Below are 19,984 nucleotides of genomic sequence, written 5' to 3' on the forward strand. Positions count from 1 at the left end.
GCTTAATTCAAACAAACACCTCCCTGATCACAGCTCCAAGAAATACCTCGTTCAGAAATCGAATGACAACAAGGTTCGTGCGGACCAGATTATGCAAACATCGTTACACAAGAACATTGCATCTATAAACAACTATAGCCACTTAAATCCAAATCAACACAAGGAAATGTCCACCATCCTGTACTGTTATGAAAATACCCGGTCTAATTTCTTGCAAAATGTTCAAATTGAGCAGTTCGCCAGCAACGCTCGAGTTCACACACTGTCAAAGTCATTGTTTGGAAATAAAATCCCTCTTTTTCAGGTGGATTTTACAACACCTTTGGTATATCAAATTCACGGGGGTAATCACAGCATTTGTTAGTGATTTGAGAAAATTGAGTTTAAAGTTTAAAGTTGTTAAAACCTTTTTGTTTGTGAACGTTAATTCACCAAAATTTTACAGACAATTTAAAATGCAATGTGTCGATTACGTATCAAAAATCATTGACATGCAGTAATTTATGTTTTAGAATATTTACTTTTATAAAAACGAAAGTGACCACAAAAGTTACGCTATTGTTAAGTTTAATGATTTTCATACTGTTCCTATTGAGATAGAACAGTTTGTGTATGTGATATTGTGCCTGCATTTTTGTTATTATGTGTGTTTGTCAAGTGTTCAAAACTGATCTAACGTTTAAGCATTTTGGATTTGTTAAAGAAATGAATCACGTGTTGTTGACACCATGATTTCATTGGCCAATTTAAAACTTAGAACAGTCTGGAAGTTATGACAGTGGGGGAGATTTTGAGACAGAACAAAAGGAATGTAAAATAACTCTCTAAACATAATAGATGGACTTATCTTAGTAAGACGAAATTAAAGGGCTTGAAAAAACAATTTTAATGATATAAAAATCTAAAAATACCCCCAAAAACTACTCAGAACAATATGGAATATGGAATATGTCAGCGAAGGGCCTTATTCTCGGAAGCCCTGTGTATTTGGTGCATATTTTATCACGTCGAATGCTAATGTATTACAGACAAGATGAAATTTTGTCCCCACTTCTCTAACTCATCAAACGAACAGAAAAAACAACAATGAACATTTGTTATATTATCTATGTTTCCAATCAAATTAGAGGAATAATTTTTATAAAGGTAGCGAACGAAATGTAAACGAAGGTTATTGCTAACGTTGCTAACAATATACAGAACGTTTATACTAGTGAATGGTTTTCAAAAATACTAACAAATACATTCACTGTTGCTGTTGTAATGGTACATTTGGTCACATGTAACACGATAAGCTCCGCCTCTTAGAGAGGCTGGGTAGAAGTGACGTTATTGTTATAGTTAACCGAATAAAGAACTCTTTACCCCCTCAACATTTTCATATTTTTATCATTTTTAGATTATATTAAGAAGAAAAATATCTTTGAATTATACTTATTGTCAACGTAGCATATGCCATGTCTCATCTGTTTTTCATATGTACTTTATCTAAGTAGAGGGGCAGAATTAATATAAGATATATCTTGTTTTCTAATCCTTGAACACATTGTGACGTATTTCATCTCTATACATATAAAGTTTGTATATCTGTATGCTATTTGTCAAATAAATAAAATTTAAAGTAAAGAACTCTTTATGCATGCATCGTGTTATGTATACCATGACCGTAGTGTTAGTAATTACATTGTCGACGAGGATGGGATAAATAACGAATGATATTTAGACAGAACTATAATTCATTTGGAATTTTATTTTAATCCGTTTTTGTAACGAGGAAACATCTGAACTATTTAGAATAAATGGTTTTAAATGTATTGATACGGTCATGTTTTATGTGAACTCCACATAAGTATTTACAAATGTCATTTAGATACATGTATTAAGTATATCATGATTTCTCTATCTGAATGTCATATAGTATTTTATGATCCATTGGGTCGCATGCAACATGGCAAGCTCAGCCTCCAGTGCGGGGCTTTGTAGTAGGTCAGAGACCACTTAATGAAGTTATATACATTTGTATTTTATAGTATATTGACCAAATTTCATGGGAGATAACACCGATTTCTAGTGCTTCACGAACACCATATATAGGAATAAAGCTTCACTTGTGTACTAAAAAATGAACAACGTTGGAAAGAAAGTTACGTGTCTACTAAGACAAATAAAATTGTTTGAACGTAACCACTGCGTATTCTGTAAAATAGCAATATCCGGTGTACGAGGACAAACAATGCGGCGAAAATGTGAACAATAAAAAAGTAGATCAAGTAGATCCAGCATGTTCAGCATGATTTTAAAATAACAAACCATTTAGTTTTAAAACCCATATCTATGGAAGGTAGCCAATGATCTGAGATGGTATAGTCCTGCTTAGATTCACTGTCATATGTCAATTAAAAGAATAAGCATGTAACAAGGAGTCTATTTGTTAATATATCGAAAACAACGTCGGATGTATTTGGACGGTTCACAATGTCAGAAATCTTGACATTTAACTACACTACAAGTAGATCTCGTAGTAATTTCAATTAAGCAGTTTAACTTAATGACTTTACTCTAGGGAATCTGAATCATTTATGTAATAAATTAATACACACTGGCAATGAATTTTAACTTAGATACATGTATACAAAATATACAAAATACAAGCTAAAACATAACAGTTAATTCATATTTTTAATTAAAATTTTACGAACTACTTCTACTGATGTACCAGCATACATCCGAGTTTTTATCGTTTGAAAATGGCCGCGGTGTTCTGAATGAGAGTGGCTATTTTCAAAGAGCTCTTATATATACAGTTTTTGCAATTGAATTTCAAATCAAACCGTGTTTTACTCGGAAATGATTAACATATACAAAATATAAAAATAACATGAAATTATAACAAAATAATGACGTTTAATAAAAACGAAAACTAAAGAGTTATCTTGTCAAGCACGGGCTACAGACAACTAAACTATTAGCAATAATACGTATACACGGATTGCTTCCCTTTAACATGATATTGAGTCAGCACATAGGCTTATAACAAATTACAGATTTTCTTGACAATGACACATCTATGTTTTCATGTTCAACATTTATTCACATATCTGATAAAGACGTTAATAAAATACAATAATGGTATCCTATGCAAAGAAATGAAAAGAAGTAACGAATCGGAAATGAATATTCAAATAAAAACGTAATAAGTAACACTGAAGTTCAACATCAGCAAAGGTTTAAATTGAGGGGGAAATTATATAGCGGTAAACGAAGAATTGGTGAAAATATCAGCTAATGCAGTTAGAACGCCAATAAAATGCCACACGTTTCAATATTGACGTCAGTGGTATATTTTGAAGACCCGTAGTTTCAAAACTGTTTCGAATTATTATTGAAAATGTAAAAACAGTCCCTAGTTGTGCATATGCTGTTTTATTTGTATACCAATTTTCAGACATTAACTCGAAAATTCGCTCAGGGTCGCGTTCCACCTTGAAAACGTTGTTAACGTAAACAAAGTCATGAACAGTCGGCCCATTGTTCGTTAAAGATGTCCTACAGTGTTTTCACGCTTGTTTCCAGCACACACTCCCTCCCATCCATATATCTTTAAATTTCTGATCACTAGTTCAAAATAGCATGGTCTCACTTCCTACAGCAATAAAGTAGCTTTATGTTTTTTCCCAATAGTTTCACACTGTCAGTTAGTAAAGAGGTTTAATTTATTTAACGTATATTTACATTTATGGACAAGAACACGTATATATGTAGAACTGCATCCTCGGCACCCCAGCGTGTCATAAACCTATGGAACCGTAGGCAAAACGGCTAGGAAAACTTCGTATAATTTGAATATTCATATGCATTTTCCGACCAATGAAATAGCCGAAAACAAAAAGGAGCTATCGGCATATTTAACAATATCCTGCCTAAAACGATTTGTAAGCCGTGATCTCATTGGATTATTTCGAACCGAGATTACATTCGTAACTTTTCGGCCATTTCCGCACCGAATGAGGTGTGTCTTATGCGACAAATCAAGCGGCTGGTTTCACCTTATTAATTATTCATGAGTACGAGATTTTAACAGCTGATTTGCAAAGGGTATCATATAGATTATGATACGCTGGGGTGTCGAGGATGGTAGAACTGTTAACAGATAAACACTAAACTTCGAGGTTCGATAGATAAGTATACAAAATAGAAATATGATTTGAAAGTCAATGATGTCATTAATTAGAACATGACAATATATATTTAAACAACAATGTCGTTTCTTGACGTTATTATTTCTCCTTCACATTACGCATCCTCTCCACAAGTCGCACCGCTCTCTTTCCGACCTGTGTGTACCACCGACTGTCCTTCATTTCATCTGCAGCCTTCTGCCAATTCCGATCATCTAAAGCTGTCTTGAGATTCGTGAACTTCTTTAGGTTTCCTCCCAGGTTGAATGCCATGTTGACCATAATCTCCTTCACTTCTCCTGGCCAGGTCTGACACCCCGGATTGTATATGCTCTGGGTTAGCTTTACAGCTTCCTGTAAAAATCCAACTGGTTGTTACAAAATAGAAACATTCTTCTCGTGCGAACACATATATTTAAGTAGATGAATGAGACAAACACATCAAGAGTAACGAATTTGTTATTTGCTCAAAGTAACAGACGAGCTCATATTTATTAACGTCTTAAGAATTAGTTTGAGACTCAGACTTAGGAAAGAAGTGAATTCTAGACGTACCTAAATACTGCCACTGAGTTACAGACACAATACTCAAAACATATTTTATTGAAAAACTGCACATTTCATGACATGTAAACACTTAAATAATACGTACTTAACTATGAATAATACTGTATTGTATTATATGGTGTTTTATCCTAGTGCAATATATTATATTGTATTGTATTGTATTGGATTGTATTGCGTTGTATTCATGAATAATTTACTCCACTTATGCATCAATTTGGCCCCTGCATATCCCAGAGCAACGCCTTTATTAGATCTTAGTAAACGCGACATACCGCAACGTCAGTTTTGAATACCGCGTCCACCCGTTCCTCACTCACAGGGGTACCGACTGGTTTTCCATACTCCGGATCATTTTTGGTTATCAGATGACCAATACCAAACGTTAACTTATCCAAAGAGTCCTTGTAGATTGTGTATTTAACTCCTTCGTCTATCTTGAGTTGTTCCTTCAGACTTTGCATCTGTGAGCTGCTTAGCCATGAAGTTGCCACGTCAGTACTTGCCTGAAAATATTTTTTTCATTTTTCAGATTACAGAAAATCACCCGTCTTTACACTATAAAAATAAGTTGATATTTGGTCAAATGTCACCATGGCTGAATGATAATTGGCTCCGAAAAAGCATGCATTGCTATGAGAATTGGTTATAAACTTACAAAAGATTAACATCAGGAAAGAGTTATGTTATGTATTTTTAGAATTTTATACTTTACTATACATACCATTTTGATACGCTTCACCTGGCGCTATTTTGCGCGTAGGAATACATGGTCATAAAAATTACGTTCTAGAACAATTTACCCATTAAGACACAATTATCCATTTTCTTACTGACACTTAAACCCTTAAACTGCTTTTATTGCACGTAATATTACATAACTACTATAAGTGTAAGGCATTTCCGCAAAAAAACAACATCAACATTGGCGTTTATTATTTAACTTACAGCATGTAAACCTAAGTATTCACTTCCGAATTTGAATTTGAATCTGCTCTTCATCATAGTAGCAAATAAAACCTTTTCATTAAGTATGGGTGTTCCTTTAGCTACAAGTATTAGTAAACAAAATATTGTAAAATTACTTAAAGCGGAAATTAAACCTAGTAGCTTAAACACCGATAGCACGTTTGTGCTAAAAACCTTAATAGCTGCACTCACAGATTGACCGATTGGACGACCTTTTTCATTTTTTGTCAGAGAATCAACTGATTTGGGAATCAATGCTTTCAATTCAGTCATATAAGATTACTCACAATACAACAGATCAAAATTGTTTTTAAAACTGCCGTTTTTAGACAATCTGCGCATGCGCGCAGGTAGTCTTAAGACCACAAACTCCAAAGAACTACAATTCTATTCATGTCGTTTTAACCCATTTTTTTTGGGTCTCAATGCGCTCTATGTTTAGCAGAATGACGTCGACACCATAACATAGATTGGTTGTGTTGCAGTCCGAGTATGAGTTTTTGCTTGTTCGGCTATTTCCGCGCTGTGATTATGTATCCCGCGTTTTAATTTTAGCACAATATAACTATTTTTAGATCGTTATTTTTATCAGATTAATGAGGGTCAAGATAATGGAGGGTCTAGTAGGAAGATAACATATTGATATTCACTCTTAGTTTAGCCTATGCTGTTTCAGAAATTATTACCGACCGCAAGTGTCCCATCGCCTGTAGGATTTGTTATTATAACCTGACGTGACCATGCACACGCTTATTTGTAAAATGGTGTTTTTTTATTCGACTTTTATGAGATAAGAAACAAAAATAATTGTCTTAGTGTTAAAATAATTGTATCTCAGGTTTCGCATTGCTAATGCTTCAAATACTATACATTGTAATTTACCTGCTAACACAATAACAAGATACTATTAATTTTATGATTTTAGGCGTTTATATTTCTAATGAGATGTTTTCATTTTTTGCACAAAAGCTTCGTTCCGCTGTATTCTTGGCATAGTTTTAGACATTAGGCTTTCAGTTTATATAAGCACACATACCCTGATACGACAGTGAGTCATGCATACGTTTGGTGAAGCAAAGTAGTTCGGATTAAACCTGTTTAACATCCAAAGAGTACGAAGCATTCATAACAGCACTAGTACTGTTTCTACACAGGTACTTACATAAAACATTACTAACCTTAAATTATCAAAAAACTTTAAATAGCACAATCATATTATCATTCATAAAACAGAACAAGTTTCGATAAAAATAGTTTCAACTACATTAACTGACCGATATTCTAAACATGGTTTCTACATACATTAACTGACTACATGTTTGTCCTCACCGCGGGAAAACGACCATCTGATAACCTCTGCATTCTAAAAGGTATTATTGCTAAAGTTAATCGTAAAAATTGAATCATGTTCCTTAAAGACGTGTAAGTTCATAACACTTGTCTTACGTATGCTATCTAATCAAAGCACCGAAAAACCTTTAGACGCGACTGAAAAGAGTATTTATTGTCACTTCAAATACATGGTGATACGTCGACTGAATTGATAAGCTGTGCATTTTGAATGGAATTATTGCTAAATTGTTTGTAAAAAAAATGATTTTCCCTAAACAAAACGTGTATGTTAATAAAAGGAAATGGTATATATAAATGATGTACTGTATTTTCCTATCGTATGATATTTAATTAAAGCAACGAGAAACGAATGAAATGGGGCATGCATTTGTAACACTAAATACATGGGGATGGGGATTTCGACGATTGAAGTGACATTTACAAAAACAAAATGACACAAGGCGCCATAAAGATATAGATATATTTGTTTCCTCGCCGTGTGTGGGCACAAGCGCTCTCGGCACATTTTTCACTTTTATTTATGTGCCCGTCACCCATTCCCATAGTTCAAATAAAATTTGCAACTCTCACATATTTGCCCGCAGATAGTCTTTCAGCGCCTCGCGCTTTCATTTCTTACAGCGTTTGTAACGCTTTTAGCCATAAAACATTATTTTTTAGGGTAAATATTAAATCTGGGATCTGATCTTTTATCAGCAGTCTTATACCACTGGTTTCCAGACATTAACGCAAAATTTGGCTTATTCAATGACAAAAAATATAAAGTTGTCAAAACGGTCAATCTGTGAGAGTGCAGCTAGAAAGCTTTATACTGATGATTTTTTTTCTGACATAAACCTTAATCATCTTATACTACTACTACTACTACTACTACTACTACTACTACTACTACTACTACTACTACTACTACTACTAATAATAATAATAATAATAATAAAACTAATAATTATTATTAAGAAGAAGAAGAAGAAGAAGAAGAAGAAGAAGAAGAAGAAGAAGAAGAAGAAGAAGAACACAGCCTTCCTAACCTAGCTGATACTGGACAATATGTACCCCTTACCACACCATTTTGGCCCTATTAAAACCTGCAAAGCTTCCTTTTCAATAATGTTGTGATTAATTTGTATATTATGTGTCAATCTTTCAAATACTAGTATTATTGACACAGTAGTAAATCATTAATTATTCTAAAACTCGGTTTATCTGGCAATTTTTGTTTTGATTATTCTAAAACTCGGTATATCTGGCAATTAAAATGTTTTAATAGAGTAAATATTGTATACAAACCAAAGACCAGTATACATATATAACAAACCGCAAAATGAAAAGGGAAAACGCAACTTTCCCTTTTCAGCATGGTAACATTTTTATTCAACAGAAACCCTTTGTAATGTCCTCAAAGCATTTCTGTAGGATTAGAAATGTCTTTGGGAATATTACCAAACACTTCATAGTATAGTATTGAAGAGTTATAGTGTGGTTTTCAACATTTCTGATAATATTCCCAAAAGGTATCCATAGTATGCCAGGTTTTCTGGGAATATTACCAATTTGATCTTGAAAATTTGGTAACATTACCAAAACATTTTGAAAATAATTCCAAACACTTTGTAGTATAGTATTGAAAGTTGTGGTGGGGGTTTCAACATTTGTGGGAACATTCCCAAAATATTCGATACTATGCCGAGAGATTTTCTAAAATATTCTTCAATTATGAAAAGTCACAAATATTTGGTAATATTCCCAAAACAAAATGATGAACATTTTCTGCTAGGAATCTGAATATAATGCCCAGGTTTTCTGGGAATATTACCAATTTGATCTTGAAAATTTGGTAACATTACCAAAACATTTTGAAAATATTTCCAAACACTTAGTAGAATAGTATTGAAAGTTGTGGTGGGGGTTTTAACATTTGTGGGAACATTCCCAAAAATAATCCATATTATGCCGAGAGATTTTCTAAAATATTTTTCAACTATGAAAAGTCAGAAATATTTGGTAATATTCCCAAAAAAATGATGAACATTTTCTCCTAGGAATCTGAATATTATGTCCAGGTTTTCTGGGAATATTACCAATTTGATCTTGAAAATTTGGTAACATTACCAAAACATTTTGAAAATAATTCCAAACACTTTGTAGTATAGTAGTGAAAGTTGTGGTGGGGGTTTCAACAATTGTGGGAACATTCCCAAAATAATCAATACTATGCCGAGAGATTTTCTAAAATATTCTTCAACTATGAAAAGTCACAAATATTTGGTAATATTCCCAAAATAAGTGATGAACATTTTCTGCTAGGATTCTGAGTATAATGTTCAGGTTTTCTGGGAATATTTCCAATTTGATCTTGAAAGTTGGTAACATTACCAAAACATTTTGAAAATATTTCCAAACACTTTGTAACATAGTATTGAAGAGTTATGGTGTGGTTTTCAACATTTCTGGTAATATTCCCAAAAGTATCCATAGTATGTTGAGCGGTTTTCTAAAAATTAATAAAAACTAGGGGTTGTCACAAATATTTGGTAATTTTTCTGAATTATGCACATTTTCGGCTAACATTTTAAAATTCGTCTTGAAAATAATGTCCAGGTTTTCTGGGAATATTACCAAAGTTAATCTTGAAATTTCTGGTAACATTACCAAAACCTTTCGGGAATATTACCAAACATTTCAAAGTATAGTATTTAAAGTTATAGTGGGGGTTTTAACATTTTTGGGAACATTCCCAAAACTATCGATATTATGCCGAGAGATTTTCAAAAATATTCTTCAATTATGAAAAGTCACAAATATTTGGTAATATTCCCAAAATAAATGATGAACATTTTCTGCTAGGATTCTGAATAAAATGTCCAGGTTTTCTGGGAATATTACCAATTTGATCGTGATATTTGGTAACATTACCAAAATTATTTGAGAATATTACCAGATGAACTGAAACAGACTAATTCAACAAAAAGCCTTTGAAAACTCCACAAAAAGTTTCTGTAGGACCAAACAGTTCATAGAATAGTATTAAAAACTGGGGCTTTTCAACATTTTTGAGAACATTCCCAAATTAATCCATATTATGCCGAGAGATTTTCTATATCATTCTTAAACTAGTAATAGTCACAAATATTTGGTAATATTCCCAAAATGAATTACGAACATTTTCCGTTATCGTTCTCAATTTCATCCTGAATACAATTATATTATCTTGAAATATTTGGTAACATTACCAAAACTTTTTTGGGCATATCAAAAGATGAATTGAAATAAAATAATCCAAAAGAAAAAGCTCCACGTGGGCTGCTGTAGGACATGAATTATTCTGGGAATATTACCAAAATCTTCATTGCATAGTATTGAAATTAACAGCAGGTTGTTCAGCATGTTTGTAATATTCCCAGAATAATCTATAGTATGACTAAAATTGTTCTAAACATTTCTAAAACATGCAATATTCGCAAATGTTTGGTAATATTTCCAATAAAAATATAAACATTTTATAACAAGCGATGTTTGTCAAACATTAATCCCCATCACCCCCTGAGCGCCATGTTGTCAGGATTATTTGAACAATCGAAATACGCATGGACTGAAATGACAGCTGATTGGTCATTGCCATTGGATGACTTTAAGGCAGTTTAAAGATTATGACCATTCAAAGTGTGAGGATAGTATACATAGTGTTCAATCGTGTTCAGATGATAACAGATATTTGCAGATAAAATGTGTCCTCTTAGAAGGGAATAAGTAAATACGACAACATTTTAATGGCGAATATGAGTTATGACCATGACGTTTGACTCTAATAAGTGTTGATTGATAGAACGACATAGATTACATATTCCTGGTTGTTTAAACCTACTAGAATGTTATTTCAGTATTACAGGTATGTCTCTTGCAATTTTACAATTTGACAATAATTATTTTAAATACAAGTGTGGACTTTCGCATATTACGATTTAAAAAAAAAACACAGAAAAGAACAGAACAGACGTTTATAAGTCATATACATCAGAACATCGTCTAAACACATACACTTAGGTTTTTGATATCAAATGCTTGTACATGGTTAGTGCTATGGTTAAAGACACAAATATGTTGATGTAAAGGCAGCAGTATCAGAGGATGAACTAAATTATTAATAATAATCATTATTAGGAATAGTATTACGAATACATACTGATTCTTTAACATAATCGCAGAGCTTAACCCGCTCACATTTATTGACAGAGTTAAATATATTTCTGGGAATATTACCAACTAAATCTTGAAAGGTTTGGTAACATAACCAAAACAATTCGGGGATGTTACCAGATGAAATGAAATACAAATATGATTATTTGACAAACATACAAACAACCAACAGACAAATAGAACTTAAGCTGCAAAACTAGACATGCTGGTTTTACGACTCTTGCTAATTTACTGCCGGAGTTAAGTGTGACAAAATGTTGTGTGACAGCTAGATGAACCGACGAACAGACAGACAAGTGAAATCTATTTGCTTCTCAGACTGGGGCATTTAAATGAATAGCAGTATTGAACATTTTTCGGTTATAACACATATACAGTTTTAAGCAATTTCTTCACAACGTGAATGACAAACAACTAAGTGTCTGTTATGAACTGTACATTTAAAGTATGCTTAAATAAAAAAAGTCATCGAGAACATGATTAACATAATTGGTGAATGTTCCATCAGTAAACATGGAGCAGGTTCAATACTTTTTTATTGTTCTATGTTTCTTTCCATATCATTAAAATAAACCTAAAGTATCTGCTTAAAGTTATCTATTCAAGAAAATAATAATACTTCTGTCATTCGTTCTCGTCATTTACAAGACATTATCTTGATCGGAATACTTTATAGTATATGCTAAACAACCTATAGCAAACATTTAAAAGTGGATTTATATTTCCTACAAGGATGTCACTATATCAGACTCTGAGTCAGCTTATGCTGGACACAAATGTTGTTGTAAGAAGGGGTATTTCATACAAACTTTCATGAATACCAAAGACGGCACTTTCTCAAATATGTCAGGCTTTATGCACAGAGGAGTGGATAAATAAAAAACTCCATCACAGAAATCACAGGAAGAACTTTAATAATGAGTTATGTAGGGTAAGAGCTTAGCATACTGGAATGGCTCTCGAAAGACCAAGACTAGATTCCCGACTTGTCATTGACCGATTCTCTGTGTTCACAAAATGAAACTTGAATTAGTAACCTACTAAAATAAAATAGGCTTTAAGGCAAAGCAAAAGTAAATAAAAATAACTCAATCATAAAATGTACAAATATTTACAAAATGAAAACACAATGTAAGCTTACTGAAATACAAAAACAAGGTTTAAAAGATATGTACAGGCAAACTGTTATCTGATATTTATGATCATATCAAATATATCAGGTTTTAGATGTCTGAAGCTTGTTTGGAACAATATGAAGCTACGGACTGATTTATAAGTTGAATCTGAATTTCCGATAATTGTATTACGTTGTCTTTCTTACATCCTTCGAATTTTGCAATTATATATCGACGATTAATTTTCATTTTGTCCAAGGGATTCAAAATCACGCTCTGTTTATTTTTTACGTTGAGAGAACTTGTTAGTTTTCCGACTGGCCGACGGGCAAAGGTCATCATGTTTCCCTCCATTTCTCCAATATACACACTCTGGTTTGTATATTCCACAACTGCCACCTGAAGACGAACCAAACATATAAGTATTTCCTAGATTTAATAGATGTGGTGTATTCTTAAAATTACAGTGTATACTACATATTACCATTACAGCCAAAATCCAATTAATGATCATTTTAAGTTCAGTATATTTGTTATATAATGTCTTATACGTTAATAGACAAATGGCTTTGTTATATAATGTTTCATACTTTAATAGACAAATGGCTTTATATTTCTGTATTTATACTTGAACATACCGTCATATTTTCTGCTATCTCGGCTAAAGTTTCAGTTTCTGCTGTCTGAAAATATATTTTTGAAATCTGCTGTACTAACATAACGATTAACTTTATGAAAAGCATATAACAAACAGAGGTGGGGAAACCATAATAAAAAAAATGCTGGACGGAGGCGGGATTCGAATCCGCAACAGCGTGATTTTAAAGTATATGGTCTAACCACAGGACCGGGGCTCTAAAGCAATTGCAAAAGTATACTTTGCTCTTAAGTATGTATGAATTTTTTTTGCACTATTTCTTGGGTTGCCAAATTTATGAATATGACTGAGTTTATATTGCATATTGTTATTATTTTGCATACAACATGAATGTGATATGCAATACATGTATGCCACTTGCCAAGTTTTTATTTAAATACTGGTAGGAAAGTTTCAGTTCATTACTAAAATCATTTATTATGCTCAGTTATAATTGTTACATAAAATAAGATTTTGCCAGTTATCTTTGGTAAAGAAATCATGGAAAATAAACATTAATGATTTAGCATGTATAAGTTGTTTTTCTTAAATTCAATTATTATTTTCATACAATCTTTACAACTACTGAACTATAACTTTAACTTAATTTTGCGGTTGGCAATTTCTGTTTTTTAGTTGGAAGTGTTTAGCTAATTCGATTACGTATCATCGTTATTATTAGTATCCTACATGGCCGAGAGCGTAAGATCGGTTCATTACCAACCTGTGCGTCGGGTGTTTTGTGGAAACGAGGTTTACTCGAGGTTTACTGAGTCTTCACAGAACACCCTGAGCGAGTGTTGGGACGAACCTTTCTTATACGGGCGGCTATGGTATATGCTTTTTCTCCCATCTCAGTTTAACAAAATGAGGTAAAAACGTATGTTTTACTGGAACTCTTTATGACAATAAAAAGTACAGTTTAACACCGTTAATTGAAAATCGTAGGGACCCAAAAAATATTTCGGGATAACGATATTTCGGATTAACAATTTTCATAAAATTGACAACGTTCGCGAATAATAGATGACGTGAAATACTAAGTCGTGAAGATTGCAATTTCGGTTACACGTTACCAATATGATACATTCGGTTTGAGTGATATTTCGTATACAAAAATATTTGTTGATTGATTAGGTACTAAATGACAAATAATTCGTTTTTTTTTACTTCTTTATTAAAACATAAAACGTTTAAAACAAATTGACAGCACATGTATGCATTCGGAACATAGTACGGATTATTCGGTAGCGGGTTAAGTGAGCAATGCGTATTTTCGATTGATATTCATGTTGTTTTAACCAGAAATTATATACAGAACAGAACAGAACAGATTTCATTTTCACTTAAACTTATACAGTTTTTCGTGATAAACATACATATTGCATACAAATACATAAATTGTATACAAATACATGAAATGTTCAATTATGCAATGTAGTAAGCAGACACATAATAAACGGATAGCTATGGATGAACTAATATAACTAGACTTTAAATGTTGTTTAACATAACATATGACATATTTCGTTACAAAGTTATTTTGGAACATAATATTGTCTTAAATATTGTTCAATATAAGAACATAATAGTCACGGAAACATGTGATGCATGATATTTTGTACTGATTGTTATTACAGAATATTTGACATATTAACAACTCAATACACTACATCACCTAAATGAATTGCTAATTTTCTGACATCGATGATTGTAAAATACGCGTGCTCAATTTCATTCTTTAACAAGCGCTAATTGTGCTCCATTGTCACCCCAAGCCCATGCCCTAGTGTAATTGAAGTATGGTGTGAAAAACTATGACATGATAAGGTTCGAAATAAGAATTAATAAACAGGTGTGAAATACCAAATCGGGCCCGTAATTATAACTTGGGAATAGCGATTAATTCGGACTAGCGATTTCGGATTAAAGATTAAACATTTAGTTAAACAAAGTAGGAGTAAAATCGAGACCAAAAAAAACAATAGCGATCAATTCGGATAAACGGTGATCGGAATGGCAGTGTTCAACTGTATTTCATACGGGTCTTTGTTTTATCTTTGTCCGAGGGCAAGATTCTAATTTCCTGCATGGCCTAATTTTTGGATCTACTTATCTGAGGTAGGAGAAAAGTATGTCTATCAAATATTATCAGTCATATGTAATAAATGAATTCAGCCTAGTTTTAAGTTGTATTTCTTCAGACAAACAAACCTTATCGAATCTGGCATTGTTTGCTGGTGTAACCGTTTCCTGCAAAACCTGTTTCTTTGCAGCAACCCGAGATTCCTGCAAATGGTATAATACAAATATACAAATTTATTTGGGTCAAGGAAAAAGACAGAGCTTAAAATTGAAGCTCCTTTTCACTAACAATAGTCACAAAAGACATACTAAGAGATCTATCTTTGTAATATTTGTATCATTCTACCATAAATTTATGTCAGTTGTAGTAATATGTTGTTAAAAAAAATGGGAACAGAATCTAGAATCGAGATACACAATGGTCTTTATATCAATATTTCAAAGCAAAATATCGTTTACATGATCCTTCTGCATAAATAAACTTCGGGAACATAAATGTGCATTGGTGAATTTGGCTGTTCTTTAATGAAAAACAAGCAGTGCTCCAAAACTCAGTTACTCTTTCAAAATTAATATTGAATAAAAGATGTGAATATAAAATCAAACTTTTTTTTTCTCGTCAAATGTTGAAATTCATATGGATTTTCACCCATTGCAGGAATTTGAAAATATAATTACAAGGCTCAGACAGCAAGCAGACATATTTCATCAATATACTTAACATTTCTTTTACATTACAACTAAATTCTTAATCCGGTCAAAGATCTTAAGTGTTAACTTGACCTTCACATTTTGATGTTGTAAATATGGTTGTCATCTAATCACATGTGCTGAAGGTTTGATGGAAAGAAATGAAGATATAATGAAGATTTTTCAGTTAATCTACCAAAGACTGTTTAAAATAGATCGTCAAAATATGAAATTACATAGTTATAGCCATCATAAAGAGTCTGTTATGAACGATGGACAGTCTTATAGGTTGACGGACTGATTATTTTAAAAAAAGGCGACATGAAGATATCAAAGATCATTAGACTGCAACTGTTATCCTTGTTAATTAAACAATAGCTTCGCTTGTGGGTGCAAAAAAGACAAAAAGGGACAATATTTTACCAAAATGCAAATTAGTAATAAGAACTACATGAGTTATGAATGTTGACCCTTTGGTTTACTATGATTTATAATATACTTGTCAATCATCTTAGCTGTAACTTGTGTGATTACTACACATATATCAACTTTAACACGTTTTCAACGACAGACAACAACATATCCCCATGAAGCTATGATGTAAGCTCATCTTTCTTAAACAGACGAGCTAAAACAAATGCAAGGAATATGGTCATAATAGGTACCCCATTTACTTCTAGGTTGATAAGATGCGGCATTTATGTATGTGGTTAGAGGCTGTGGACTTTGTTATTTAAGTTGAAGCTATACACATGCACATATACATAATAATCATGAGAAATAACGAGCTTCATTGGATATAATTTGTTTCCATGAAAAAAACAGTACCTTTGGTAGGGAAGCCCTTGCCCTTGCTGTTGTCTGTTCTGTCATTTTCACTCTGAGCATTAGACTATCATTCTCTGCATACATTCTGTTTTGGTTTGCCTGAAATATATGTTCATGGCCTCAAAATTTGCCATATTTTTCTAAATCGACATAGGAAATATTGAATAAACATTTAAATAGTACAAAACATAATACTCTCTGAAAATGTGTATAGGCGTATATTCACAGAGAATTCATGTTCATTTTATGAATAATATTTATAGATAAGCATGTGTGCTTTCCTTTTTTATGTTCTTTATAAGGTTGTTCATATATAATGAAATACTTGTTACAAAATAGAGGGCCTATGCTTAATTATTTACACTACTTTAAAAGTTAAATACCGACAAGGTCTCTTAACAGAAATGGAAATATTACGATACAATAAAAAGACATGTCAATAATTAATCAAAATAGTTTAAAACATTTACCATTTTAAGCATTTAAGATTTAACGGCATTTTACCTGCATATCTGCAATCTGCCTGTCTTTATTTACCAGTTTTTCTTTCAAATTCTGAATTTCCCCTTGTAACTGAAAAATAAACAATTACAATTAAACCCTTATACTATTCAACAACATAATGATGTATGGAATTTCACATTTATCTCATGTAGTCTTCACGCGTGTGAAAAGAAATTGCTTGTTATATTTGTATTTACAACTTATTGTGTGTGATTTTCCCAGCATATTAAAAACATTTAAAACATTACTATATTGGCAATCCGGGTACTATACCTCATTTATTTGCCGCGTTTAAGCGATGCACTTTTCGAGGTGATTGATATCGGGGTATATGTTGCATCTCGCATCCCTGAAATACAACAAAGTATGGCAACTCGTAGTGATAATCTGGGCAAAGAGATTGTTCACAGGTGTGCCTAAAATATTATCATTCCTTGTAACACCATTTAACAATCCTCAACCACGGAAATTATTTTAGTTTTATACATCTAAATACAAAGAAATGGATGTTTGACATGGATTCATAGCAAACGCTACAGATGATCCATTTCAAAATCATGAAATATTTACATAAATTGAAATAGTGATGACTAAAGAACAACTAGACAAATATAACATTAAAAAAAACTTCAGAAAAGATACCTAGTTGCGCTAATTAAATAAACAGAACAACAACAGGAAGTCCAATTATGTAAAAAAAATATTGCCAAAAATGCTGCATTACAAATATACGAATTATTTGGTATTTGCCCGGCTTCCATGTGTCACTTTAAAAAATCGTGATTAGGAAAGTGCAACTGTCACTTTTTTATAAGTATATGAGCCAGAGTTACAAAGCGTAACAGAAATGCACCTGGGATTTAGGCTTAGGTTAGTTTTACTATAAAAATGTTTTACTAATAAATAGTTAGACGACCTGAAGTAAGTTATAAGTTATTAAGAATGGGCGAAGTGAGCATACATTGAACAATTTTACCTTGAAATCTAACCATGTCAAGAACAGGGATCTGCTTTGCCTGAATCCTGGCTTCGTACCGGAAATAAACTGTTCTAACTTGCATTGAATGCTTTCATCATCTTCAAAGGAAACCTGTTTTGTGGAAAATTGTGAAAGATATTTATTTTAAACAAGATAAATATAATCATCACAACTAGTGCTTGTGGAAAGTTTTATATGATATTATTATAATTATTATTTTTAAAAAAGCGTTCATAAACTTTGCTAGGAAAATATGCGTGGCAAAACTTAATTGCAAATTGCTCATATCAACTCATATAATACTTGATAAATGTTTAATTATAGCATTGCAATTTGTTGATAGAAAGATGATAATAAAAACTAATGTTGTTTGAAAAGCCAAGCATAAATTATATGTTTTAAATTAGTAAAATGTGTAAGGAATGCAAATGTGGAACTTAGCGAAAATTGTTTGACAAAGATATTTTTTTTACACTGTTTCATGAAGGCAGAAACTGTTTTAAAACTGTGCATCCGCTTTTACAAAGGGTTAAAGGCAATAACACCATTAGAATCATATCTTTTCTACCATTAAACAAAAATATTTTAGTATTTACCTTAATGCAACCAATGCTGCCACAATGAACATGCTTGATTACTCTTCCATTGAATTTTTGTTCTTTAGTTTGGAAGATATGACCATCAATACTCCACTTCATTGTAAATTCCATTTTACATGCATGCGCTTGCTCAGTGAACTTAGGAATGGAGAGGGCAGTGCGTATGCAAAATAAGACTTTCCCCTGCTAGCCACTGACACTGACGCGATGCAAGTTTGTTCAGCATAATGATGTATAACTAATTCTTGTGATCAGTTTGATAAGCATGGCATTGAGGTAATTTAAGATCTAGCACTCTGGTGGCTGGATAGTTAATGCCAAAATTTAATTGCCATCTACGTCCCAGGGGCTTTGTGTCAAAGCCAACTGATTATGGTGCATTTAGTGCCTCGTTTAAGAAATGTTTTACCAATTTATATCATGGTGTAGTTAACTTGTGTGAAATATAAAGAATTCTTTAAGGGTAACAATGTCTGTTTAACCGTAAACCATTTAAACTTTCTGATATGATGACGTCTTCAAAAAGGTGTATTTGTGTATAACTCATGAGAGTTGAGCTAATCGTGTTTAAATTAGATAAATCAAAACAATCATCAATATTCCAAGTAAAACATATTTTTATCAATTTCATTAAAATTAAATATTGATGCAAATATACTTCAAAATACTTAAATAGCGTTCGTATTCTCTCTCATTGTTCGTAATCAATTAATATATGAAGTTTTATTGAGTCGCTCAAAATGTTGTAATTTCACTCACACAAAAATCGAAATGGACAGATTGCCGGGGAGAGGGCTATTATTATCTAACCAGTTTTCTATTTTCAGTAATATGTGCTTGTACATTGCTGCCGGCAAGTCAACCAGAACTGGACTTTACAAAGAGACGCATTTTTCAATCCTCAGACTGCAACTGAGTAGCATTTATCTGATGGAACGAAGTGAATGATTAAATAATTTAGGTGTTTATTATAGGTGTTATTGAGATGGGCAATTCAGTTAGCAAGTCATCCATCCTCCATAAATCCCCCAACTTTGGTCAATCCTGCAGTAAGAACAAACAGCAGTCTGCATAGGACTGTAGTAATTATTTCAACTATCATAACTTTACTGCTATATACCAGCATGGATAATCAAATCAGCCAGCCACTAGTTTACCAGCGTAATAAACTATGATAGAGCAGGTTTTGTGGGAACTGACCCCTACTAACAAATGTTAGACTCTTTCTTGGAAATTGATAACTGTAGTATAAAAGGATGATTTCTTTTAATGCATGTTAATTTTCTTTC

General features: G+C 32.4%; 1 protein-coding gene and 1 long non-coding RNA gene across 2 annotated transcripts in view; both read right to left on the minus strand.

Annotated features, from left to right (window-relative positions):
- Positions 1 to 3,694: 3,694 nt before the first annotated feature.
- Positions 3,695 to 19,984, minus strand: part of LOC128231329 (MAM and LDL-receptor class A domain-containing protein 1-like) — a 35,646-nt gene continuing 19,356 nt past the window's right edge. The window contains exons 7-8 of the mRNA XM_052943999.1: positions 5,018 to 5,248; positions 3,695 to 4,532 (exon numbers count right to left, since the gene is read on the minus strand). Coding sequence (XP_052799959.1) covers positions 4,278 to 4,532; positions 5,018 to 5,248 — 486 coding nt within the window. The 3' untranslated portion in view covers positions 3,695 to 4,277. The remainder of the gene's footprint in view (positions 4,533 to 5,017; positions 5,249 to 19,984) is intronic.
- Positions 17,120 to 18,277, minus strand: LOC128231331 (uncharacterized). The gene is made up of 3 exons (XR_008260348.1): positions 18,094 to 18,277; positions 17,391 to 17,466; positions 17,120 to 17,186 (listed from the first exon to the last, which is right to left on the minus strand). It is a non-coding gene; the product is annotated as an uncharacterized LOC128231331 (long non-coding RNA).

Source organism: Mya arenaria, chromosome 4 (assembly GCF_026914265.1).
Source record: "Mya arenaria isolate MELC-2E11 chromosome 4, ASM2691426v1".
Taxonomy (NCBI): Eukaryota; Metazoa; Mollusca; class Bivalvia; order Myida; family Myidae; genus Mya; species Mya arenaria.